We start from the raw sequence: 26907 nt of genomic DNA, 5'->3' as shown, positions 1-26907 counted from the left end.
GTTTCACGTTAGTCCTTTTGATCAAATTCGACATGAGCTTTGATGAGTGCTTGCTACAAGCTCTTGAGTTTTATAGTAAGAAAATGACGTTGTTTGAGTAAATCCTGAATCAGTCTTGTAGTTCTGATAGACAATTGGGTGGGAGATGGTGTGCCTTTAAGTATTCCCTGTTGGAGATAAAATAATTTTTAAATTAATTATTCAATAAGATAAATTATTTTGTGAATATATTTACGCCTTAAGAGTCCAGGTGACAGCAGACGGCAGAGGGAGTCAAATCCCTTGGAACTGGAGTTGTAGGAGGTCGTGAGCCACCTGATAGGGGTGCTGGGAACCAAACCCATGTCCACTGCAAGGATAGTAAGTGTCTGTAACCGCTGAGCCATCTCTAGCCATCACTCGGAATTTCTCTACCGTTTCACCCCGTGGGTAATAATGGTATGGGGAACTTTAAAGGATTTTTGTCTGGGCATACTTTCAAAGGAACAAACATCATCCTTTATTATAATTTGTCTTCACTTCCTGTTGGTGTAGGCCCCCACAACCATGACAGGAGCAGACTCAGGTCCTACTTCACACATTGTGTTAGGTTTAGAGGGATTCAAAAGGATGGTAACCATTTCAGTCTTTAAAGGATGACGCTGTAAGATCTTGTACTTTGGTGACTATGTTGGTCGGCTTAACCAGACTTTGGGCAGTTCTAGACTCTCTCAGGTCTTCTTGAAGCCACATTTACTCTTTGACAAATGTGTAGTATGCTGAAGGCAGGGTTTGTCTCCCTCCTTGTCCCGTTTCTGTTTAAAGACGAGAGTTCGATAGGAGACTAAACAGTGCTGCCTCTGAATCAAATGAAATGTCAGATATGAATAATGAATGTTATTTCCTCCCCAAATTCCTACCAGAATCATAAACTTATGGCTTATCTGTATATAGGCTTTTCCGGTGTTCCCACCCAGAACTAAATGGAAACCACCTTAGCACAGAAGTAGCTACCATCAAGTTAAAGATTAAGAAAAATGAAAAAAGCTCATTTAATTCCATCAGCAGCCCATTCAAATATTATCCATCGCTTTAGTTTTTCAACATGCATTTGCTGAGGGCCTGGAATATGCTAGACCCCGGGCTAAGAATGTAGCTGAGAAATAGTTATGATCTTACTTCTCAAGGGTACGCTCAGGATCCGTGGGCAGCCCCAGGCCAGCCCTTCAAGTGTCAGGGGAGGTAGTTGTAATTTCCCTTAGAGTCTCTGGATGAAGGTGAGCAGTGCTAGTCTGAGATCACCCACTTGCTCCCATCCTGCACTCTCCAGGCTGACAGAAAGCCAGCAGGCCCTTCTTAGCAGAGCCCTGCATGTTCTTAGAGTGACCAGAGCAGTCAGGTCAAGCAGATCATTCTGTGGTGCTCTCTATCTGACTTCCTTTTTGGAGGTAGTGACCTTATTCGAGAGCCTGAACAGCCCCCTCTGCTCCCCAACCTCCTCTCTTAGAAGAGGTGGGAACTGGTTGTACTTCAGAAGAATGGGACCATTGTCCTTCAGGCCATCACCTTTCTGAGGGCACACCACAACAGGCATCGCTGTTCTGTAGTCCAGCTCACGGTGAAGATAGGCGAGCACTCCTGACTTGGGGGAAAATATTGGTATTGGGTTCTCTCTTTATCAGTGTTCTGCCCAACACTCACTTGATGGACATTTGAGAAATGCAGGCACAAGCATCCTTCGGAACGGAGGTCGGGGAGGACAGCAGTTCATGTGTTTTGAGATTGCATGCCTATAAACAAGGACTCCTAGGCCATCTCTTATAAAATGACACTTGCCCCAGTGAATCCTCCGCTCATCAAGGTTAAGTGGGTGGTGCTGATGAGGGTCAGCAGGGTCAGACCTACCTCAGTAGTCCACACACTGGTGCAGAAAGGAGCTGAAGTTTAAAAGCAGCTGAAGAGGAAGAGGCTCTGGTTGGTGTCCCCTCCCTGTGTTGAGCTGGCTGCTAGTCCTGGGTGAGGCTCAGCTTGTTCCTATGGTAACAAATGAGCTGTTTTTGAGAATACCCAGCACAGTTACCTGAGCTTTCAGCTGATGGACCAGAGGTAGCGTTTCTGCACGTTAACACCGCCTGCCTGCTAATTCCTTGTTGAGCCTGTCGCAGCAGCCGGGTGAGAACAATCCAGCAAGTGTGTTTTGAGTCAGGTTGCCTGCCCCCACGTTCAGAGGTGCTATTTTGCCCTCAGATAACTGTAAATTTGAAGTTTCGCCCACTCACATATGTTACAAAATTAATTATTGTGACCTAGAAAATGTCTAATTAGAAACCAAAGTTTCATCCTTTCTCCTTCATCTTGTGATGCGTCTTAAAACAGAGTTTTCATTCACTTAATGAACAAGAATGCTCCTTGCACCACGTCTGACAAGTGGCCTGTGTCCTTTTACGGTCTTTTTGTTGTTGTAAAGCAATGGCTTTCAGAAGGAACAAAGCATGCTTTGAAAAAAAAAAGATTTATTCTATGTGCATCGGTGTATGCCTGCCTGTGTGCGCGAAGGTGCCTGATTCTCCAGAACTGGAGTCATAGGCAGTTGTGGGACACCATGTGGGACTTGAACCTAGGTCCTCAGGAAGAGCAGCCAGTGCTCCTGGCTACAGGAACATGTCTCCAGCCCTACAGTCCTCTCTTTTTAAAAATCGTTCTGCATCAAGGTGTGTATGCGATGCATTTTGTGTGTGTGTATAATGTTGTGTGTCAGTGTGCTTTCATTTGTGTATATGATCACCAGTGTGATTGTGGATGCATGTGTGTATATTGCCATGGGTGTGCGTATGCCACTGTGTGTGTGCGAGTACGTGTGTGTGCGCGCGCGCGTGCGTGCGTGTGTGTGTGTGTGTGTGTGTGTGTGTGCGTGTGTGTGCGCGCACATGCGTGCTGGTCAGAGGACAACCTTGGGTTTGCCTTCAACCTTGAGACGGGCTCTGTCATTTGCACTGAGTACCTAGGTTAGCTGGCCTGGATACTTCCAGATTCCTGTGCCTGCCATTTGTGTTACTATAGGAATACGGAGCACACACACACATACTTTTGCTACGTGCAGCCTTGGGCACCTTAAGGCCCATTCCTGCTTAGCTACTGAGCCATCTTCCCAACCATAGATTCTCTTCTTACTAAAGCCATACCCATTTTGAATATAACCTGATGATCAAAAGGAGTCTTTCTTTAAAGAAATAAGATCTCTGTTAGCTTCTTATTTTAATAGGATCATGGTGATATGTAAAACAAGATAGAAAAATGATTTGTTTGTAGGAATTACAGTGCTCTTCACAAGCTAAATGGTTTGCCTAGTCCTGCCGGGTGAATGCTGAAGGGGAGATGTGTAAGGTTTCCCAGCTATTATTTACTGTTTATAGGTGGACGCGTGCCTTTTTCAGTATGCCCACGTACTTCATATTTAGATGAATTCAGATGTTAGTGGAGAGGTTATGCGCGGAACCAACATCATAATAGATTAGACAAGAGTCACATGCCAAGGCCCATGGGCTACTTTAATACGTTGCTTTTGCTTTTTCTTGAGGAAGCTTTATTTCTGTTGCTAGTTCTTGTACAGAAGAAAGAAATAAAGGCAGAAAGAGAGGACTAAACACCTAAGCCAGGTCTCTTTGTTTCTGTGCAGTCTCCTGCAGACAGATCTCAAAAGATTCATGCTGGTGACGAGGTCATTCAAGTCAATCGGCAAACAGTGGTGAGTTCGTTTACTGGGATATGATTTTCCTCTCAGGAAATGTGTGCGTGCATGCGTGTGTGCATATGTGCATATGTGTGCCAGAATATGGCATCATGTCCTAGAGCTGTAGCCACAGGCAGTCGTGAATCGCCCAACATGGGGCTTAGGAATCAAGCTCCCAACCCTTTGCAAGAGCAGCTAATGCTCTTAATGGCTGAGCCATCTCTACGACCTCCATATTAAAAAGAAAACAATACAATTTTCCCAACCCGTTGTCACTGTTCGAAGCAGTGCTTAGCTGCACATATTTGCTCATGACTTGAATTTCCTTAAGATAAGTTCACTGGTTAGACTTTCATGGCTTGTGACCATGCCTCCCTCCTCCGTTTCCTTTCCCTCTTTCCAGGTCGGGTGGCAGTTGAAGAATCTGGTGAAGAAGTTGAGAGAGAATCCCACAGGCGTGGTGCTGCTGCTGAAGAAGAGGCCCACGGGCTCATTCAGCTTCACTCCAGCCCCGCTGAAGAACCTGAGGTGGAAGCCACCCCTCGTGCAGGTATCTGTGACCATCGTAGACCTTCACCTAGAGTGGGTTGTGGCAGAGGTCTTCAAAAAAGGGATTGAAACTGAAGGTAACTGGTTTTAGGAGCTGGTTTGCCAGCCATCACTCCCCAGTCCTGCTTGCACGAAAACCTAAACTCCGGGTCTTTGCTGAACAGTGTGGCAGCCACTCACCGTATGTGACTCTTTAAATAATTAAAGTTCAGTTCAGTTCCTCCATTTCACCAGCTATGTTCCAGGTGCTGCCACAGCGAACGGCACAGGCAGAAGGGCTCGCCTTATGTCTTGTCACTTGTTTTCAGCAAAGTTCTGTGACTTTTCCTGGGGAGACATGAACAAGTGTCCATTTGTCCCCGGTAGGGCATCCGTGGCTCACCAACGAAATCGTTTATCAGGGCTCCTTACAGGAGCATGGTGGCTCAGAGGCTGCCCCATCACTGGAAAGCCCACCCCAGCATGAGTGACAGCTCACCAAAGCTGCATCCTTAGCATTCCTGGTGTGACTCGCTAGCGGGTTCGTTCGTCCGTCCTGCGAGTGTGTCTTCTCCCCAGCAACTGTTACTTCCTGTGTAGTGTCGGGGCAAATTCTTACAACTCTCAAGAGTATCCCAACCTTTGTGTGTTTTGTTTGCTTTCTGACTCTTAGGAGCCCCCGTTCTTGTAGGAGGAATGTTTCAGCCGTGGGGCGATAGCAGGTGGCACTTAGTGCAGTACACACAGCCTGGACCTGGTGGTAGAGCTCCCATGCTGCTTGGCTGAGGGCCAGCCGGGTTAGGGAATGTAGTTCTTTGGTGCTGGGAACTGGCTGCACACTGGCTTAGCACAGTTCAGAATCTCCAGCCCATGGTGGTATATAAAAGGCAGACCAACAGCTGGTGAGTTTTCTTACTTAAAGCCCCTGTAAATATTACAGAGGTCTTTGTTGTCTTGGTCCAGAGGTACCTCCCGACCCTCAGCAAACCCCTTTCAGCCACTGTTTCTTCTGCTTAGCCCGACCCTCAGCAAACCCCTTTCAGCCACTGTTTCTTCTGCTTAGCAACACTGTAAACTTTTGGTTTTGTTTTTAGAAAAGGTCCTCAAGCCAAACATGGTGATGTATGCCCTTGACACCTTAGCAGGTGTATCCCTGTGAGTTCATGGTCAACTTGGTTCACAAAGTGAGTTACAGGTTACCAGGACTACAAAGACCTTGTCTCTAAAAGGTCCTAAAACCTAGAGTGCACTTCGTTTGTAGAGCTGTCTGTGACTTTTATTTTGCACCTTCATGTAGGGGGTGCAGGACTTCCAAGCTGTGCATCTGAGGGTTTTGTGACACACAGTGCTACGGCTGTAGCCACAGGTGTAGATCCTGAGTGGATCTCAGCAACGCCAAGTAGAGGCCAGAGTGTGTGGGCCCCATGACTAAGTCACCTAACGTTTTAAGATGAGAGAGAGGTGGCTCAGCAATTCAGAGCACTGGCTGCTCTTTCAGAGGACTCAGGCTCCATTCCCAGCACCCCCACAGCAGCTCACACCTTCTGTAACTCCACTTTTTTTCTGGCCTCCACAGTCACTGCATGCATATGGTGCAAAAACATGCCTGCAGAAGAACAGACATGTACATGAAATCAAATGTGAAAAGAATGAATTGGTGCATAAACTACATCTACAGTGCAGCATTTTAAGATCTGCGTGTATTGTCATTGACACATGCATGACCCCACATGCCTGGGTTCGTGGTGAAAATATTTTAGTCTCCTCTCTCAGCAGTTTTCAAGTATACCTGTGTTAGCTACTGCCATCCTGAGACCAGACACTAGAGAACCATGAGAGAGAGCATGTCAGGGACGGCAGAGATGAGGCCCTTCATGCTGACGGGGACAGGCACCTTCAGCTGGGATGTAAGTGGCATCTACAGATGAGGATGGGTCTCACTCTTGAAATCCACGCACCCCCACAGCAGGGGTGCATGGCCTGCAGGCAGAAGTTGTTTTAGGTCAGTTCTCAGAGGCAGAGTTGTGATTTCTTCCAAGTGAGCTTTAAAGGTAGATACTACAAGGGGAGGAGGAAGGCACGTGAAGAAAGGACAGGTCCTGTGGAGTCAGGCAGCTGTAGGTCGGATGGCCCTCTTGGAAGACATGGCCTTGTCTGCTGGAGACCATGCTCTGTGGAAGGGATGCCTCTTGGGTTTTGGCTCGGAAGATTGAGATCTCAGTATGGGGACCCCGAGTTGCCTTCACAGTCCCCTCAAACTCTCTGGAGCGGAAGGTGGTGGGTGCAGTTGAGCTAATGCAGTAGCAGAGATAGGGCGTCAGGCAGAGGGCATGGACTTCACCCTCAGGTGGCAGGCTGACACCTAGTTTTATACTGTTATCTGTGTTACGTTGCTAGGGTTGCCATAACAAATATCTGAGTGGTTGAGGTTCAAGGTCAAGGTATCTATAGGGTTGGGCCCTGCTGAGGCCTGACTCTCTGACTTGGAAATAGCCACCTTTTCTCTCCGTCTTCCCGTGGTCCTCCCTCAGTCTTTGCGTTACACAGATGAGGTTGGATTGAGTGCATCCTAATGTCCTCATTTCAACTCCATCATGGCATGCAGATACAGTTGGCGTTCAGAGGTACTGGGGCAAGGTCACAGGACGCCAACATAGGAGTTTTGAGGGGGCAGAGTCCAGCTCGTGCTTACATGTAGGCCCAACAAGCACCATGTAGGGGGCAGCCGTGAATGTGCAGATGTGAGGCAATGACTTCGTGATGACCAATGAATGATTTGCAAGGCCTTGGAGATGAGGTCCTGCATGAGTCCACAAGCAGCACTGCCTGGGTTCACATGCCAGCTCTGCCATGTGTTGTCTGTGAGTTTCGTGAAATGTCTCCCAAGCCTCGCTTTCATAGTCATTGCCGCTGAGTATTAGAGATGGCCCCGGGGCAAGCAGGATGGGAGGCTTAGGTGGGGGGAGAAGCAGATGTCACATGTGGTAGGAAACTTGACAAAGACGAGAAAGTCAAGGAGCCATCATGAACAGAGAGAGAGAGAGAGAGAGAGAGAGAGAGAGAGAGAGAGAGAGAGAGAGAGAGAGAGAGAGAGAGAGCGAGCGCACAGTCAGAAGGACAGAATTTGACTCGGCAAAAGGAAAATGCCTGTGGATGTGTCTCAATCCCAGGGAAAGTTAAGAGGCCATGTTTCCTGCCTCAGTCTTTAGTGTTCATTATGCCTCGGTGCTGAACAGTCCGGGGAGGGTGTCATTTCCTCCTCCTTCTTAGTACCCTTAGTGTGTCCTTTCCCGTGAGAGATGTCCACCATTCTGTTTTCTAGGCTGCATCCTGACAGATGAGGGTTTTCCTAAACAGAAGTCATTCTTGATGTTGGAGTTTGGGGATGGCAGGATGTCTTACGGGAGTGCTCCTGAGGTTCTGGATTTTGGCCCTCTGTTTTCACATACTGATTTATTGGATATCAATGAATTCCATACTGAACTGAGTTAGGCTAGGGTTCGGAGATTATCTTAGAAGATAGACAGAGCCCATGGCTCTGTGCCTTTGTATCCCTCTGAGTATAGCTGTCACTTTGACGACTCTCTTGGTGACCATAGTTCTGTCCCCACTCACTTCCAGTGTATCCATCATAACCTAAAGTCAAAAGGAAGTACTTTTCCCTCCCAGTGTCTAGCATGGACTTGCTGGCCTTTCACGGGTGGTTCCCATACTAACTGTGAGGACCCGGCTGGTCCTCTCCTAGCTAGAGCTGGCTGGTCAGCGTCACTGTTAATTGTAGAGGAAACCATTGTAGAAGGGCTCATTGGGGATTTTAGAGTGTGAGTCCTTTATGCATGTGCAAGACTTACACAAGCCAGACAAAATCACAGCAAGGACCACCCAACTCATGAAGTCTTACCCCTCTGAGGAGCCCCTGGCAACTAACGGATGACTGCTGGGAGAGGGACTCCGTTTTCCTCAGGGATGTGGGCCCTGACAGGCTACCCAAGCTGCAGCAGATGGTCCTGCACCCATTCATTCTTACAGTACTAAGTGGCCATAAGTTAGAGGCCTGATGATGGGGAGGGGGAGAGAACGAGAGAACAAGAATTTGAGAGGAAAAGAAGGAGGATGGTTATGGATTGGACCCAAACATGGTCACATATAAATATTAAATATTTAATAAAAATGTAATTTCCTTGAGGTCAGTAATGTAATTAAAGTTAAAGTAAGGATTTAATTTTTAAAGTTAATTTATACATGAGTGTTTGTACTATGGGCACCCACTACTAAATTCAACAGAGTTGTGTGTTTGCTGTGTGGCAAGCATGTCACATGCCCTTCATGTGTGTTATTGCGGTTACCACAGCTGCCCAGCTGGATGATGATCTTGTCCACATCGATCCCCGTCATACCGATGACGGCAATACGCAGCTAATCTGAAGGCTAGCCAGGATCACACCCACAGCCCCAAGGCCACACTCCTAACCAGCAGGACACGGCTGAATGCTTTTCTCAGCCTGTACGATGTCGGTTTTACAGAGGAGGAAACTGAGGCAGGGGGTTTTAAGTGGTTTTCCTAAAGCGAGAGTTAAAAGCTGTGGCTTCTGAGTCCTCTGTGAGCCGAGTGCTTCATGGGAACACGGGCGCTGAGCACTGTTAGTATTCTTAGCACAACATCTGCTTGTACTCTGCCCTGCCCTGTGTGGGGTGGGGGACAGTTACATCAGGAATAATCTCCAGGTTGACCTTTGCCTTTCCACTCTGTGTGTGGCTCTCATTGCAGACCTCACCCCCGCCCACCACAACCCAGTCCCCAGAGAGCACCATGGATGCCTCCCTGAAGAAGGAGAAGCCAGCCATCCTGGACCTATACATTCCTCCCCCACCTGCTGTTCCCTACTCTCCCCGGTATGTTAGCTGCCTTTTCATAGAGTGGACTGCTAGCCACTGCATGGGGAGATGTTGAACCAGGGTGGGGGTCTCACTTCCTGGGGCTTGAAAGTTGTACATTTGGTGGTGAGGTGCCCTTTAAAAAAGAGTGCCAACATATCTCACTTGTGAAAAGTTTACAGAAGTCTGTGCTTTTGGGCCCTTGGATGGGGCTGCCTAGGGATCCCTGTAGCTTAAGTTTCCTAGGCTCCATGATAAACTCATTTGTAGAGAAGACACTAAGAGTGTTTGTGTGAGAGTCATTAAAATTATATCCTGATTTTACCAAGAAAGATATACATATGTGCACATTCGACACAAACATATAGAGACATATAAACACAGGCATACATGCATATGTACACACACATACACAGATGCACAGACACACATACATATACACAGAGACACACATACATATACACACATACACCCACCTACACATACAGATATGCAAAACACATACATGCACAAATGTATATACTTACATATACACATAAACATCTACACGTACACACAGACCCACATACACATATATACCAAGATGCACACACACATGGCACTCTGAAAAGTTGTGAAGTGATAGGAAATGAAATGTGTGTGAGCAAGGCACGTGTGTGCTTGTGTTATCAATTATTGGTTTGTGTCTTACCTGTGATGTGATGTAGCAGAGCGGTCACAGGGAGACAGTAATTGAGGTGTGTGCTCTAGGCTAGCTCATATGGACACGTGCTAGGGATAGTAGCTGCCCTGTGGTTTCCCTCATCTTACCCAGAATAAATGACGGTGTGTAGGGATTTACCTCTTGTGCGGTGATCAGAGGCATCTTTAACAAGTGGGCCTTGTCCCTGATTCACGGGGTCCTATGGCACAGGTTCAGACCAGGTTAAAGCTGCAGGGGATGTTGTCGATTTGCATGGGGACCCTAGGACCTTACAGGCCAAGGGTCATTGTGTCAGGAACTGAGGGGCTGGAGCGCCCAACCCCTAGTGTTCCCTGGGTTTCAGTGAGAGTGTCATTGAGTGTGTATTGATAAGAAGGGTGCTATGTGCGTGGGAAGGAAGAGAGCTGGGACTCCCTTTGGGGGAGACATATGGTTGTACATGCACACAGAGGCCACCAGTGAACACCTTCTCTGAGGTATGAGAAATGCCAAGGGATTAAGACAGGAGTCACAGAAGCTTTCGAGTTGAGAAGGTTATAGGGTAAGTTCAAACTATAGGAGACAGAGTCTGAGAAGCTGAGGGCACGAGGATAGGGCAGCAGGCTCTCCGGGGGATGCTCTTACAGGCTTCGCTGCCCAGCTTCTTATATTTTTGGTTGTGAGCCTAGCCTTTAACGGCTGAGCCATCTCTCCACTGCCCAGCTTCTTCTGTATCTTGCCTACTTGGCTTCTACCGATTGCCTCACAAAGCCTACCAAATGCAAAGAAAGAACTGTTCACGTGGTAAACCTGGGCTCAGTAAAAACTGAGGTCCACCGTCTATCGAAGTTTAGGTAAGATTAGGATGGAGTTGCTGATCCAGCTAGCTTTTTACTGAGTTCAGAAATAGTCTCTCTCCTCTGCTTTCCGGGAAGCACCCTTTACAGCGTTGAAAGAATTCCCAAGTCTAACAGCTTTCATACATGTCAAGAGCCTCCGCCAGATTCAGGCGGCGAGCCTACGCTTGCTTGAGGAGAATGGCACTGCAGCTCACTCCTCAGCTGCGGACTCTTGTCATGGAGATTCACCTGCAGTGCAGAGTGTGGGGAAAGCAAGAGCCATGTTTCCAGGGTGTATTTGTTCTGTGTAGACGTATGTGACCAGAAGGCCATGTTTTACCAGACTTAACGGGTTCATGGCACTTGTTCTTCAGCAGGGGCGTCTGTGTGTACTTGAAGGGGCTACTTACAAAGTAGAGCTTCTCCCCCAGTGGGAAGGAGACGTGTGCCCATGGTAGCCGAGCTCCTATTCGCTCTTCAGAAAGAGCCACTCTGTGAACACCCTGATCACCACACGCTGTCTTCCAGGGATGAGAACGTGAGTTTCAGCTATAGAGGACACACTAAGAGTAAACAGCCACTGCCTGGGCGCAAGGGTTCCGAGTCCCCTAACTCCTTCCTGGACCAGGAGAGCCAGAGACGCAGATTCACCATCACAGACTCCGATCAGCTACCCGGGTACTCGGTGGGGACCAATATTCTGCCCATAAAAATGAGAGGGAAGACGCCGTCCTATGGTACGTTCTCCGTGCACATCACACCCTGCTGGCCCTTCTTACTCCTTTCCCCACCCCTTCTTTATTTGGGGCTCTGGCATGAACTTGGCAGAGTTCTCTGAAGGTGATTTGAGGAAAGCATGAACCTCAAAGAAATCTAAGTGTGGGCCACTTCTTCAAGTGGCTAAAGCAAAGCCTTGTTGAGCTGTCGCTCTGCCTGGCATCAAGGCCCAGCTGGGTGAGCTCACGTTACAGGCATTGGAGACTCAGACTCAAGCCCAGCATGCCTCTAACCTGATTGCTTTCAGTGTCAATGTGGGGCTTTAAAATGTGTCACTGCTTGCCACTTCTATTTAAGTGGGTATGACTCGTGTGTGTGTGTGTGTGTGTGTGTGTGTGTGTGTGTGTGTGTGTATGTGTGTGTGTGTGTACTGTCTAAAGTTGATAATGTTACTCACCTTGCTTCACTGTCTGGTCTCTGAAGGCAAACCCCGGCCTCTGTCCATGCCTGCAGATGGGAACTGGATGGGGATTGTGGACCCTTTTGCTAAACCTCGAGGTCATGGGAGGAAAGGTATGTTTCATGTATGCAAACCCAAAGTGCTGAGTGGTGTTAGTAGACCCAGACCACCCATGCTTTATTCCCGGAAGTTGACATTTCTGACTGGAGACCCCACTTAGTTCTTCAGAGGCGCAGCTTGTCAACAGAAACTCATGCCCACAGAAGGGTCCCGCAATACAGCTTGTTTCTAGAGTGGAAAAGTACCTTCCTTTGTAGCAGTTGTGAATCAAGTCAGCATCCTGGCTTTTTCAAAGGCTCTGGACACAAAGGATACACTTTTTAAGCAAAACATCTATTAAACACCTTAATTACGTGACTTTTTTTTTTTAAACTTGATTTTTAATGAACAAACAAATCCTCTTTAAATTATTAAGGCATAATGTCTGAAAACTGTTTTTAATTCGCCCTGTAATCAGCTACTTATTATACTACTCTTGAAGGAAACATTTTAAAATGTTTTTATCTGCTGGGCACAGTTGCGTGTCCCAGCACTTTCGGGACAAGGACTGGCAGATCTCTGAGTCTGAGGCCAGTCTGGCTTACGCAGTGAGTTTGAGGCTATCCAGGTGTACATAGCAAGACCCTGTCTCAAAAATGAAAACAAAACTTTTACCCATTTTTCGAGACAGGCTTGGATTCTCAACAGTGGGTGGAAACGCTGCATTGCTTTTGTAATGTTGGAACAGAACAAGGGGGGGGGGGCAGAGGAAGATAGGCTTCAGGCTGAGAGAGAAAGAGCAGAGCAAGCTGCAGAGGCCTAACCTTCCGAGTGAGTGGCTCCTAAGGTCTCCTGGGGGGCTCTTGTCAGCTGTGCACTTGGACCATCTGGATTGTACCAACATGACCAAGGACAAGATGCCAGTCTGTGGTTTCTGAAGCTCTTGGTGTATAGAGAAAAGTCTTCTTTGCAGTAGTCAGCAGGTGGCAGGGCTGGCCTTGTTTAGATTTAAGATGCTTTTTCTTGCCACTCCCTGCGTGTGGATCTAGACTGTTCTCTTTCCTATAGGGAGAGGTGGAGTGCAGGGATTGGGGCTTATAGAAACTGGCTGACAGCTTTAGAGCAATGATGCCTCTCTGCATGCGGCTGCTTAGGAAGTAAAATAGTAAAGTTGCTGGGATGGAGCCCTCACACTCTGGAGATATAAATCTCGGTGGTTTTAACCTTCAGAATTCTACGTTAGCCACCATAGCCTAATCACAGGACTTTCCATACCCTATAAAAATTCTGTACCTGGCTAATTCTGCCTTTCTCAGTCCCTGAGAGTCCCTAGTCCATGAATTTGCCAATTTTGTAAGTAGACATATGCAGTATATGAAACAGGATATTTCTCAGACGTGAGCAAGGGACACACTGGCAGAGAGATACATGAGGGTGAAAAGAGTTTGTTCAGCAGTGCTGGGAGACAGGAGTCTTTCCTTAAGAACTCCCCTCGGTTTTAATGACAGTGTTTGTTGGCTCAGGCACACCTCTGAGCATTCTTTCATGAGGCCGTGTTTTCTTCTTAGTCTGAAGCACTTGACTTTAAAGCATTTTTTACTTCTAGAACAGACTCTGATCATTAGAATCATTATATATTGGCTTTTCCCCTTAAATGAAGGGTTTTTAAAATTGTGTGTGTGTGTGTGTGTGTGTGTGTGTGTGTGTATAATTTTAAACAGTTTTTCAATTTAAATATATTTTGACCACACCCTTCCCCTCACCCATGTCCTTCCAGATCCTCTCTTGCTTCCCACCTACCCAGATTGTTTCTCAAAAAACAATCCCCAAGAAAACAAATTAAAACCATACTCAATACTCAAAAAGGAAAAAAAATAAAACAACTCCAAACTGTAATGAAATAAAAGGCGCACGTAGGAGAACTGTAGAGTTCATTATGTGCTAGTCAACTGTTCCCGGACGTCAGGCCTGTTCTGCAGAGGCTGATGTATCAAGCCTCATCCAGTTGAAGAAAACTGATTTTCTATTTCCCAGCAGGTAGAAGTGACAGTTTAGTTGCTAACCTATACCCTAGTGTCTGAGTTTCTCTCTCTCTCTCTCTCTCTCTCTCTCTCTCTCTCTCTCTCCCTCCCTCCCTCCCTCCCTCCCTCCCCCCCCATTTACTTATTTTATGTAGGAGTGCTCTATCTATATGTACACCTGCATGCCAGAAGAGGGTATCAGTTCCTAGAATAGATGGTTGTGAGCCACCATGTGGTTGCTGGGAATTGAACTCTCTGGAAGAGCAGACAGTGCTCTTAACCACTGAACCATCTCTCCAACCCTATTCCTTCCTTCTTCCCTCTCTCCTTCCCTCCCTTTCTCCCTCCCATTCATTTAAAAGATAAAAAAATTAAGTGTAAGATTAATAAAAAATGATCTCATTGAAGTCAGACAAGACAAACCAACAGAAGTTAAAGAGCCCAGAGAAGGCAGAGGATCAGAGACCCACTCATTTGCACACTCAGGAATCCCATTCCTTCCACCAAAGTGGAAGCCATCATATATATGCAGAGGAACTGGTGCAGACTGGTGCAGGCCCTGCGCTTGCTGCCTCAGTCTCTGTCCATCACGTTGGGTTAGGGGGCCTTGGTTTTTGGTGTCCTCCATCCCTCTGGCTCTTACACTCTTTCTGCCTCCGCTTCTACAGGGTTCCCTGATCTCTGAGGGTAGGCATTTTATGGAGACATCCCGTTTAGTGCTAAGTGTTCCAGGGTCCCTTACTTTCTATGTAATCAGTGTCTGGCTGTGGGTCTCTGTATTTGCTACCAGCTGCTGCAGGAGGAAGCTTTCCTGATGATGGTTGAACAAGGCACTAAGCAGACTATCACTAGGACCCATCGGTATCTGGGGAAGCAGGGATAGAAAGAAACACATTTTTTTTCTATTTGCTTTATTATTTTAATGGAAATATAAAGGCAAACAGTTCTGGGTCTCCAGTTCTGCTGGACCATCGTGTTACCTCTTGGTTGCTAATGGAGCCTGAGTACATTGGCCACTTCATGTCACGTGACCAACAAACCTGACAGAAACAACTTTAGAGAGGAAAGTTTATTTGGGTCAGAGTTTCAGTTCATCATGTGGGAAAAGCGTGGCAGGGAGGCTCTGACTGTGGCATGAGGAGCCTGAGGTGGGAGTTGTTTACATGCAGATAGACCAGAAAGCAGCTGCTGGAACCAGGAGCTGGACTGTATTCCTCAAAACCTTACGCCTCATGACCCGCCTGCCAGCCGGGTCCCACCTCCTAAAGCTTCCACAGTTCCTCAGAGCAGGAGCAGAAGCCAGGGCACGAGTACTAAGAACATAAGCCCCTGGGGAACACTGCAAAATCTTACCACAGCATTCCATCCCTGTCTTCCTCAGGCTCGCTTCCACCTTATAATACACAAGGCATCTGTGCCAGCCCATCACCATAGCAGCTCCAATACTGTTCGGAAGTTCAAAGGATTCTGAGACTCAAAGACAGCTCTGTGAGCTCCTGTTGAAATCAAGAGGGACGTTACATACTTTTAGTATTCAATTGCAGAGTAAACATTCCAGGACAGCACAAGACTAAAACCTAGCCAGGCAATATGTCTAACTCCTCAAAAGCATAATAATCGTGATATATATGTCAGGGCTTGGATGTCTTGCTCCATAGCCCTGCTCTGATGGCAGGCACGTGGCGTCTCTTAGAGTGGCTCTGTTTGATACCGGCAGCCTTCCTTGGCAGATGCTCTTCAACATTTGGGGGTCTCCATTACAACGTAGGTTCCACATTCATAGTTCCACTTATTGACATCTTGGGGGCTCCCTGCAGGGAATTCTATTTTATTATACACTGGCTAGCCTTACAGTCTTTTTCTTTCAAAAAAAGAACCTGTGGGTAAACTCTCTTGACCCTTTAATTCCTGTGTGCTGTGTGCCATGTGGGCAACACTGAGTTCTCCTGCAGCTGGAGAAGTATCTTGCCCTGATTGAACCCTAGTTGCAGCAACCTCTGAATGCTAGGAAAACATCCTAGGTAGCCCCTTTACTGCATGGTGCCTTGGAAGCATGCTAACTTAAAATTGTATGTATGCATGTGCAGATGTGTGTTTATCTGTGTATCTGCGGGGGTGCATGTATACGTGTGTGGTTTGTGTATGTGCCTGTGTATGTGCATCTGTGTATGTATGTGTGTGCATGTGTGTTCATGTTTGTGGTGTGTGTGTGTGTGTGTGTGTGTGTGTGTGTGTGGTGTCTGGTATCTGTATGTGCTGTACATGAGTGTGTATGTGTATGTGTGGGTGAATATGTCTCTGCTGTGTGCATGTATGTGTATGTGTGTGTGTGTGTGTGTGTGGTGTGAGAGTTTTTGTATGTGCATACTTGTGCATCTGGTATCTGTGCGCGAGAGTGTATGCTGTATGCCTGTGTGTGTGTGTGTGTGTGGTGCATGGTGTATGAGTGTGTGTGCGTGTGTAGGGCCAGAATGGATGTTGAGCTAGAGGACAACTTTCAGGAGTTGGTTTTTTCCTTCCACCATGTGGGTTTTAGGAATTGAACTTGGTGGCAAGCGTCCTCACCCCCTGAGCCATTTCACAAGCTTGTCTTTCTCCCCCCTTTTCAAAGGACAGTTCTTGAAATGGGTTTTCAGCTTGACACCACAAAGCCTTTGATGGGGAGGTCATTGTACCTTGAGATGTTCTCATCATCCCAGCACAGCGTTGGCTTCTCTTTGTGGATTGTCTAACAGCCAGGCAGGCTGTCTCAGCTGCAAACAAATGCTTCTCTTTTTTAAGTCTTTGTTCTGCTTTAGCTCTTACTGTGGGCCACTTAGGTTAAACTTTGGTGAAGAATTTGTCTATGCTCTGGCTATGTCCTGAGGTTTAACTCAAAAATAAGAGAATAGCTAACCTGGAAGAGTTCAAGACAGTGCAGCACTCAGGCTGTGGTACGGTTTACCCCCCACCCCCATCTCTCCTTCTCTCTCTCTCTCTCTGCTTTGAGCCACGTTTACAGTGAAAGCATGAGTGGTGTAGCCTCCAGAGGACCACCCACTGTGAGATAGATCTCCCGTCCAGGCTCTGCCTCCCAAAGGCTCCACAGGCCCTCAGCACGGTGGAACCACTGAGGACATAGTCAGTCCATGGGTTGGCGGTGGAGAAGTGCCGGCATTTCTCATGAAACCGTAACGCCGATGGTGAACCTCTGTGGTTGTCTTGTGGGCCAAGGGTCTTTTATAGGTCTTTGCAGGGCAGAGAGCTGGGTGTGTGGTCACTTGCAGCACGGTGTTAGGTCTGGGAGTTCTTGTTCTGATAGACTATTCTTTCTGGTCTTCGTTTGACAACAGGGGAAGACGCCCTGTGCCGGTACTTCAGCAATGAGCGCATTACACCCATCATTGAAGAAAGTGCCTCTCCCGTGTACCGGTTCTCCAGACCCCTGACTGAGCGGCATCTGGTTCGAGGTGCGGACTACATCCGAGGGAGCAGGTGCTATATCAACTCTGATCTACACAGCAGCGCCACCATTCCATTCCAGGAGGAAGGGCCCAAGAAGAAGTCGGCCTCCTCATCGGCCAAGGCGTCTTCTGGGGAGCCGTCGCTGTTGGTCAGCTGGCTGACTCGCCTCAAGCTGTTGACTCACTGAGGTTGCTGCTGCGCCAGCTTCCTGCCTGTCTCCTGCTAGCAAGTGCCTTCTTCCTCAGTGGACAGCTTGTCCAGACTCCTGCCACAGTGCTCCATGGCGACCTTACTTCATTCCATTTTGTTTTTAAGGTTGTATATTGCCCTTCCTGGAGTTTTGAAGTCACCAGAGGGCAACAAATCCGGTGGATCTTAGGGTGCTGTTCGTGGAGGCAGAAGGAAGGACGGACATGGCACACGTTTAGTTTTTGCCTTCCCACTGTGGGAGCGTGGAGACATACTCTTTAAAGTGTCAGGAGTTGGCAGCATTGTTCACTTTTGTTTTCTTGGGCAGTGGGGACTAAAATTGATGGGTTTTGTCACATAGATATGTTGGTTTGTGGTCCAACTTCTGTATCTGAAAAAGCTGAAGGAGGAAAACTTCTGTTTTGATTTTTTAAAGCTGTAGAGCATATTTATCAGGGTGGCAGCGCCCACTGCAGAGTGTGAGGCTGTTTGGAGCAGAGCTTACCTGCAGGTCAGCTCTTATGTGTGTTCACCCCCCCTTCAGTAACAGCCTCCGTGTAGGGGAGCCAGTCACAAGCTCACGAGCACGCTTTGATGGAACCTTGCGTATACAAAGACGTGTGTGCGTTTTTGAGAGGTGTCGCAGTTACGTGTACGAGGGAAAGAAGCTATAAGATTTGCTGACAGCCAAAGCGTAGTTCCGGAAGCTGAAGCAACCGGATTTAGAGGCATCGGTCAGTTTGCGGTATTGGCCTGTTTGATGTCTGTGTTCTAGGGGGGAAAAGCCTTCAGGCCTTCCCAGGTGTGCACAGTTTTGCTAGTTAGAAATATCTTGGAAGGCCTCATGGTCACTGATTTTTCAACTAGCATCAGGTATTTTGAAAATGTATGTCTGGGTATTAACTCTTGTTTAAAACCAAATGTACAATATTTTGCTAGAATGGAAAAACCCTTTCTTGTTAATTTAAGTGTTTTAAATAGAGTTGTATATTTTTCTTACTCTTAGTCACATGTAATTGAAATATTTCTGTTTTGCGTTATACGTGAAACCCAGGGGAAAGAGCATTAAATGTTTTCAGATTTACACGTGACCCAGTGTGGCCGTTGGCAGCCTGGGCGCGCATATTAAAGATGGAAATAAACCCTCCCAAGCGTTTTAGGATTTTATGAATTTGTGGTAGAGGAGCTAAGGAAGCAAACATAAATGACACCACAGAAAAGGAATTTTCCAGGGTAACCTTAGACAGAGCTGTAGCCCGGTATCCACATACTGTCCTAGCCACTGGGGTTGTCCACTGACCTGCCTGAAGTGTGGTTCACAAGAGGATCACTGGAGTTAATAAGGCTCTCCTCCCCCATGTAAATGCCTCTGTGGGGGTGGGGGAGTGCATGGTAAGGGGCACAGTGGCCACTTCTGCTGGTGCCATTGTTTTTATACCCACACCAACACATTCCCATCAGTGTCTGGGGCACTTTGAGAAGCCAGTGTGCGTTGGCCGGGGGCAGGAACCAGATGCCACAAACAGGGATGGAAGGGGCTTGTGTGGTGATTCATCTGGTACATAACCCGCAGTCGTGAGCAGAGTATAGGAAGGGCCTCTGGAGGCAAGGAGGGAGCTACGCTCGAGGAAGAGTTGACCCCTGCCAGTTTCCTGTTGGCCTGAGTGGGCTCTGTCCCCAGACCCATGCTTGCTTTTACTGTCTGGTCTGAAGGAGGGCTACAGTCCCACTGGTTAATGGTGTTCAGAGCTTCCGACAGCATGGTTGGTGTGGTGGACGGTTTTTCTCTGCAGAAAATGTCTTCTAAATTGAAGGAGCACCCTGAGAATGAATTCTCAGAACTCACACTTCACTCTCCGCAGCGCTCAACTCAAATTATTACACCAGATGGTACCTCCCACACACATTCTTCCTGGAAGCTCTGGAGGAAGTCCAGGCAAAGTTCTGGTTTCCTCTACAGCTTCCACAATTTCTCCTTTCTTTGTATTTTCATCTGGGGTTTTTAACCTGAATTATGTTTGAAAACTCTATTGCTGCTAAAGTTATTTTGTAAACCTCTGCTTGTGAGATATATAGCAATAGGTAATAATAAATTTCTCAGAATGGACTGGGGCGATACCTTGGTGGGTAGAGGGCTTGCTGAGCAAGGAAAGCATTCGAGTTTGGATCTGCAGGTGTGGTGACTGCCTGTACTCCCAGCCGTAAAGATGAGGGCTCCAGGAGCAGGCCGGCCGGTTGGAGTCTACATTCTGGGTCACTGAGGAATCAGCTTTCAGTACGTAAGGTGGAAGAGTGGCCAACGAAGAAACCCAGGGGCAGCCTCTGATCCACATGTGCATGTGTGTGCACACACACGCGGAAACATGCCAGCATTCAAATAAAGACTTTCTTTGAAACGAATGAATACGCCTGGGCTCTACAGTTACCCGCCCCCCGTTTGATGGCGGGAATGGTTTAATACAAATAAAGGACGACGGCAACTTCCTGGTGACTTTCGAGTCCTGTCAAACCCAACCGAACACCATCCCCCATTTTAAGAAATGTTTTTCATTTAAAATTTAAAATTTTATTTTATTTTGTGTTACTTTAAACTTTTTTAAAGTTTATATGTGTTTGACCATGTTCTCCTCCTCCCCCAAGTCCTCCTAGATCCTCTACCCCCTCCTTCCCCCCTAACTTTAAGCTCTTTCTCAAAACAAAACAAAAAACAAACAAAACAAAAACAAAAACAAAAACTCCAAACTAAGAAAACCAAAAGAACCACAAAACAAAACAAAATAGCAAATGAATCCAACCCACCACACTGTAGTCAAATAAAAATGTACACAGACACACAGACACGCACACAGACACACACAGACACACATACACACATACACAGAGACAGACACACACACATACACAGAGACACACAGACACACACACAGACACACACACATGCACGCACGCAAGTAACAAACCTGTAGAGTCCACTCTATGCTTTCCAATGGCTCCTGAACGTGAGGCCTGTCCTGTAGTGATTAATATACTTAGTGTCACTCTTGGAGAAAACTGATTGTTCCTCGCCCAGCAGGTCAAAGTAACAGTGGCTAGGTTTTCTGTCCATATGTCCATCCATCCATTCATTTGTTTATTCATTCATTTTTACAAAATATAATAAAAGTTACAAACTATCACACCGAAGTTGGACAAGGCAAAGCAACAGAAGGCAAAGAGCCCATGAGAAGGCACAAGGATCGGAGACCTGCTTGCATTTAGGAATAAAAACACGGGGCTGGAAGTCATTATATACTTGCAGAGGATCGCACAGACCCCTACAGGCCCTGTGCCTGCTGCTTCAGACTCTGGGTTCCTGTGAGCTTTGCTCACATTGATTTAGACTTAGAGAATCTTGTTTCCTTGGAGTCCCGCCTGTTTCACCACATCACTACAATGCACTCATAGGTGATAAAAGATGCACACATAGAAATGTTTGGTAGGTAGTATGTGACAGGACGTCCCAGCTGGAACAAAGAGAAATCATAAATAGATCAATATGTAACTGCTCTGGCTAACGTTATAATCAGATAGTAAAACAGTGCATGGTGTACACACATAGACATAGTATAATGAACGTGGGGCCTGGAGCGATGGCTCAGCGGTTAAGAGGACTGGGTGCTCTCCAGACCACCCACACCACCATCTGACTCACAAGTACCCGTAACTAGTCTTAGGGAATCTGGTGCCCTCTTCTGCCCTCCTTGGTTACTGCATGCACGTGGTGCACAGACATGCATACAGGCAAAACGCTTGTACCCATAAAAGTTTTTTTAAAGAGAGGAAATATGATTATGGTAGCTGTAAATGGAGCCCAGTACAGGCCTCCTAGATAGACCATTTAATACCAGGTACCTAAATGATGTCGATACAATTTTCCAAAATGTGGAGGATTCCAGATAGAGTTCTACGAAACATATCTATAATACCATACAGAGCTAACTCTGTCCCTGGCACTGTCCTTGAGAACATCCTTGTGAGTTGAGTACTGTGGACACTTTCATCTGAGGGAGATGTCTAAGCATGTGCCACCCGTGGTAGCGGAGCTGGGATTGAAAAATCAAGGTGGCGTGGCTCCAGGAGCCTCCCTCATCAGCATTGCTATACAAGCAGACTTCAGTGTATCAATCGCATTCCTGAGAAACCCTAAGCATGTTAGCCTAAGCTAAAAGTCCTCTGTTGACGCAGAAAAATGAGGTTACAGACTCAGATGGTGGTGGATTGGATTTGCAATGACACAGGTATTTAGAAGGCAACTACACGTTGTGCAACAGGGCTAAATGGGGCTAAGGCTTTATTGTGTTGGCTGCCTGCAGCACTGAGGTTCCCACCTGGTAAATGCAAGCAGACATCCATCCCCGCGGCTATTCAGGAACACTGCCTCTAGGGGGCAGCACCGCTCATACCAACGTGAATGCTGGGAAGTCCGGTGTTGTTATTCAGTGTTTCAGCCGTGTTTATCCCTTTTCTGTCTGCTGTTTTCTGTACCTTTCTTTCTCTACCCAAAATGATATTTTATCATCTATTTTGTGAGTTTTCTGTTTTTATTTTTATTTCATCACCCCCACAAACAGTGCACACCCCCAATTTTCATTTCCATCACCTTCTGTAAACCCTGTGGTCTATCTTCATAGACATAGTCTTTCACCCCTGTCTTAGAGACACCATATCTACAGCAACCCTTATAAAGGAAAGCATGTAATTGGGGATGGCTTACAGTTTAAAGGTTCAGTCCACTGTCATTGTGGTGGAAAATAGGGTGGCATACAGACAGACGTACTGGACATGTAGCTGAGAGTTCTATATTCAGATCAGCAGACAGCAGGAAGAGAGAGTGAGCCACTGGGCCTGGCTTGAACATCTGAGACCTCAAAGCCCACCCCCCCTTTCCCAGTGACACACTTCCTTCAACAAGGCCACATCTTCTAGTACTGCCATGCCCTGTGGGCCCATGGAACCATTTTTTTTTTTCAAACCACTACAACCCCTAAGAGTTTGAGGGAGTAAATGTCTTTGTTTAGAGGTTGAATATTACCAAAAATGAAGAAACCTTTTGGCTGCCTTTTGCCAACCTGGTTGCCTTAGGTAAAGATGTAGGCCTAGATTTGATAGTTCACTTGCTGTGTGTGTTTTATTTCCATAGATAACTGGTTCACATTTTTCCTAGTCTGTTAGTAAACAAACTGCCTCGTTCCTTTGGGGTGAGTGAACCAAAGCCATCTTAAAACCATCGTACACTCGGGTGCAGCCGCTCTCTGGCTTGGCCATGGTTTTAATAGTCATTCTGGGAATTACTCTGCCTAGTCAGGTTGGGTTTTGCCACAACCAAGTATGGAATCTGAGGTCAAGTCTGAGATGCTGACTGTTTCAGTTCTAGTTTGCACACAGCCATCTTGGGTTGGGGGGGGGAAAGAGAGGGGTAAGAGGAGAGAGCAAGAAGAAGTGGGGAGGAGAAGAAAGAGTGCACACCAACCTTATTATGAGGGTACACTAGCCTTATTTTGAGGGTTTACTCTCCTCAAAGCCTCCCCTTCTAGCATGTTCCTAGTGGGACTTAAGCCTCCAGTGTGGGGAATTTAGGAGAGAATATGGCGATGTTCTATGTGTGGTGGTTTGAAAATTCTTAGCACATGGGAAGTGGCACTATTGGGAGATGTGGCTTTGGAGGAAGTGTGTCACTGTGGGGGTGGGCGACACACACTTAGCACCTAGAAGAGGAACATCTTAACATCTTTTGATTGACAGCTAGCTGAAGAATACCCTGACCCTGACCTTTTCAATGTGTCTTCAAGGGTGTGGAAGGCCTTATGTGATCAACCAGGCCTCTAAGAACCCAGCACAGGTTTGGTAACCTGCAGGGACTTGCAAAAATAGATTCTGTAACTTGTAATATAGGTTCTTAAAAATTACCATTGTATTATCTGGAAAGTTCTCAGTTTTTAATTTTATGGTGGTTCTATGTATTTGGGCTTAGATGTATTTTTAGAAGTGGGCTGATGTCACTGTGTGAAATTTAAGGTAAGTAAAGGGGAAAACGATCCTGTCACATTGAGGCCAGAGAGCCTCGTTTTTCTCCAGTTTTAGGCAGTGTGGTCTATCCCAATTTCTACCGTTCTGTATCTCTCCATTCCTATAGAAGAAAGTTTTCTGCTACATTCCTTCCCAAATAATGACCAATGACCTATCTATTATGAACAGAGATTAAATTCTGTCTGGAACTAACAAAATAATGCCACACATCCAACAGGCTACAGCCTGTCGTGTAGTCTCTCAGAATCCTTGGGGTTCTCTACAAATACATGCATATGGTTTGGGTTTCCTGAGGTTCAGATGCAGGCTGTAGCCTGATAAGCCTTTCACATTCTGAAAGGTCATGGCTGTTTCTGAAGTTCATCTTTTGAGTGGATCCTGTGTCCTTAGGCTGCTCCTTTATGACTGATGTCACAGATGAGAACATAACAAGTGATATGAGATGGAAGGTGGGTACCAACCCTACATTCTTGTTATTGTGCCTGTTGGCTTGGATGCTTTGGGGAGGACAGGCTTGTTTTGAGGGAGCTCTCTTTTCTGAGCACCATGTTTCTTTGAAAAGTTGTGGAGCTGAAGTCAAGGGAGATGATTCAAAAAGAAACCTTAAGGGATTTTACAGAATGAGGAAGGAGAGTAAGTCCTGACATCTCAGGTGGTGAGAACATCACCATCACACACACCCCACCCCCACCAGTCTCTCTCTCTCTCTCTCTCTCTCTCTCTCTCTCTCTCCTCTTCCTCCACCTCTTCCTCCTCCTCCTCCTCCTCCTCTTCCTCCTCCTCCTCCTCCTCTTCCTCCCAGAGCCCCTGTACAGAGCACTGTAAACAAGGAAGTTCAGGTGAAGAATTGATATGAAGGAGAAAAAAAAATCAAGAGAAAAATATTTAAAAGGAAAGGAAGAATATTCTTCTACCGAGTGGACTTGCTAAATGAGTTTCCAATTTAACTTTGCTATTGGGGGAGGATGATGGTGTTTTGTTTGAAGATATTTATTTACCATTGTGACATATCTTGGTTGGGACATTTTTGACGATTTAGGAAGCACCAGGCTTTTAAAATCAACTTTACTATAAAGCGATATCGTCCATGAAGTAAGAAATTGTCCTTTTATATTTTGTGAATGTCAGGCTCTGTTTAAGAGCTGCATTCCATTTTCTCAAGCGAGGCTGTACCAGGATAACAGAGGAAGGGCTTGTGGAGTTAACATGGATGTAGAAAGCATTGACTTTTGGAAATTGGCATCAAGGAACCAGAAATAGTTGAGGAATTAGCTTTTGAAGTCAGGCAATTCATCTCATCCACTTATAGACTTTGGTCTTGAAGTAAGTTGTTTATTTCTGTCCTACAGTCACCTATGATGTGGAAATGATACTGGAATCTACTGCCCAGGCTTCCATTGGTTGAGTGGGAGCGTGTAAGGCCCTCTCTCTAGATGCCAACTCTTGTCTTGCTATAACAGCAGTGCTTTTTGTCATCTCATTCTCTGGTAAATGAGGCATTCAGGGCCAGCCAACAGGGAATTACTCACCGTTTTGTCTATAACCCACAAAATAATACCCTTGTCCATTCTCAGAGGCTGCCGTGGAGTCTGTGGCTTGGCAGTGTGGTTGTCACTGGTACATAACATTGTCACTCAGATGCTTGGCTGAGTCAGAACCCAAGAAAGGGTGACTATCCATGGTTGGACACCCTCTGAACACTGGAGTCCTGTTTGAATATGGGTTTGGCTTATCTCTGGTTTATCTTCCCCCTCCCTTAGATGAAAACACAGGAAATCTGAGTCTGGTTCCCAGCCCTAGAGATTCTAATTGCTTTTGCCACCCATCTCTCTCTCTCTCTTAAAGGGGCACCCCAAACTCATTCTCTAAAAGGAATGATATGGAAAGCAAACGGGAAAAGAAACCACAGGGCCAATAAAGGATCTGAAGAATGGTTGTTGACCTGGGTTCTTTGGTTTGCTGAGCTCTGTGTGATTCTCAAGTCTGGACATATGCAGTTTCAACCATCCTGAGAGAACACTCAGAAGCTTAGCGAGTACAGAAACTGGGCCCTTCTGTGGACTCCAGAAGGACTTTTGGGAATGTTGACTTCCTGCAAATCAGTTTAGTTATCTGTGCCACTAGACCAGGCAGGGTTGTGGCTATCTTTTTTATGGTAATTTTCTCTGTCCCTTCCTTGATTTGTGCCCCCTCACCTGTTAGGCAGAACCATACGACTTGATGGGTACTTGGCCATGTCCCACTGGTACAGTCCACAGTCTAAATGACACAACCTAATACATTACAAAGGCCCCAAGACAAATGATACATCCTCTCAGCCCCCAAGCAAAACTCAAGCCTGTTCTTTGTTCTGTATTATGGGTACATTTTGTACTGTCTGTCTCCATGAACCCTTCACTTCCACTGGACTCCTGGTGAGGACCCCTCAGGTCTGGTTTTATCAGTTGTCCAGACCTGCTACTGTTAATCTCTACTCACCAGGGAAGGCAGTGATGACATCAGGCTACAACTTGTTGCCAAGGACCTGAAAGGGGCAGTTGACATTTAGATCAGAACTTAAAAAAGGACTTTAAAGATGGAATTGAAGCTAAGACCTTACTTTCCCTTTTACTCCCTGGGCACTTAAGTGAACGGAAGAAGATATAGACTAATAATGTTTGTAGTGCTGTGTTTTACTTCAAAGCGTGAGTCAGCCATTTTCCGATTTCCCTCACTGAAGGATGCTGAGCTTGCTGAGGGAGCATTCCGTGTTTTAAATTGAAGAGACATACATGCCTTTAAGGAGGAACTAGCTGATGTGTTTTCCTTAAATCCTAAAGTTTTCCAGAGTCACCTTTAATCTCAACTTGAAGGAGGGTGATTTGGACCCAAGAAGTACAAGTATACATACAAACACTAAGCTGGTGTGATAACTCAGTGGGTAGAGGCACCTGCTTCACCTGACACCCTGGGGCTGAGTCTCAGGGCCTAAGAACTCATTTAAAAATGAGAAGAGAGTAAAACCTCCAAAAAGTTATTCTCTGCGCTCTCTCGCTCTCTCTCTCTCTCTCTCTCTCTCTCTCTCTCTCTCTCTCTCTCTCTCTCACACACACACACACACACACACACACACACACAAAGTGTTTTTTTTTAAAAACCCTCTGAGCTTGTTGATTCATTATGAAATATTTCAATATCACATATTGAATGACAGAACCACAGGGAAATGTTGTCCCTTATATTTTGGCTGCAACAAACTTCCTCTATTAAAACTGTCTAAGACTGAAAATTTAGTTTTAATGTGCACTGGGCTCTAAACAGAGCCAATCTACTCTGTGGTTATAGTCGGAAATTCTATA

General features: G+C 46.4%; 1 protein-coding gene across 1 annotated transcript in view; it reads left to right on the top strand.

The window, feature by feature from the left end:
- Cnksr3 (Cnksr family member 3) overlaps nt 1-18651 on the top strand; it is a 92341-nt gene extending 73690 nt beyond the window's left edge. The window contains exons 8-13 of the mRNA NM_001012061.1: nt 3656-3724; nt 4113-4259; nt 9006-9130; nt 11162-11370; nt 11834-11923; nt 17203-18651. Coding sequence (NP_001012061.1) covers nt 3656-3724; nt 4113-4259; nt 9006-9130; nt 11162-11370; nt 11834-11923; nt 17203-17501 — 939 coding nt within the window. The 3' untranslated portion in view covers nt 17502-18651. The remainder of the gene's footprint in view (nt 1-3655; nt 3725-4112; nt 4260-9005; nt 9131-11161; nt 11371-11833; nt 11924-17202) is intronic.
- Nucleotides 18652-26907: the final 8256 nt, after the last annotated feature.

Source organism: Rattus norvegicus, chromosome 1 (assembly GCF_036323735.1).
Source record: "Rattus norvegicus strain BN/NHsdMcwi chromosome 1, GRCr8, whole genome shotgun sequence".
NCBI lineage: Eukaryota > Metazoa > Chordata > Mammalia > Rodentia > Muridae > Rattus > Rattus norvegicus.
This window is presented reverse-complemented; position numbering and strand designations above follow the sequence as displayed.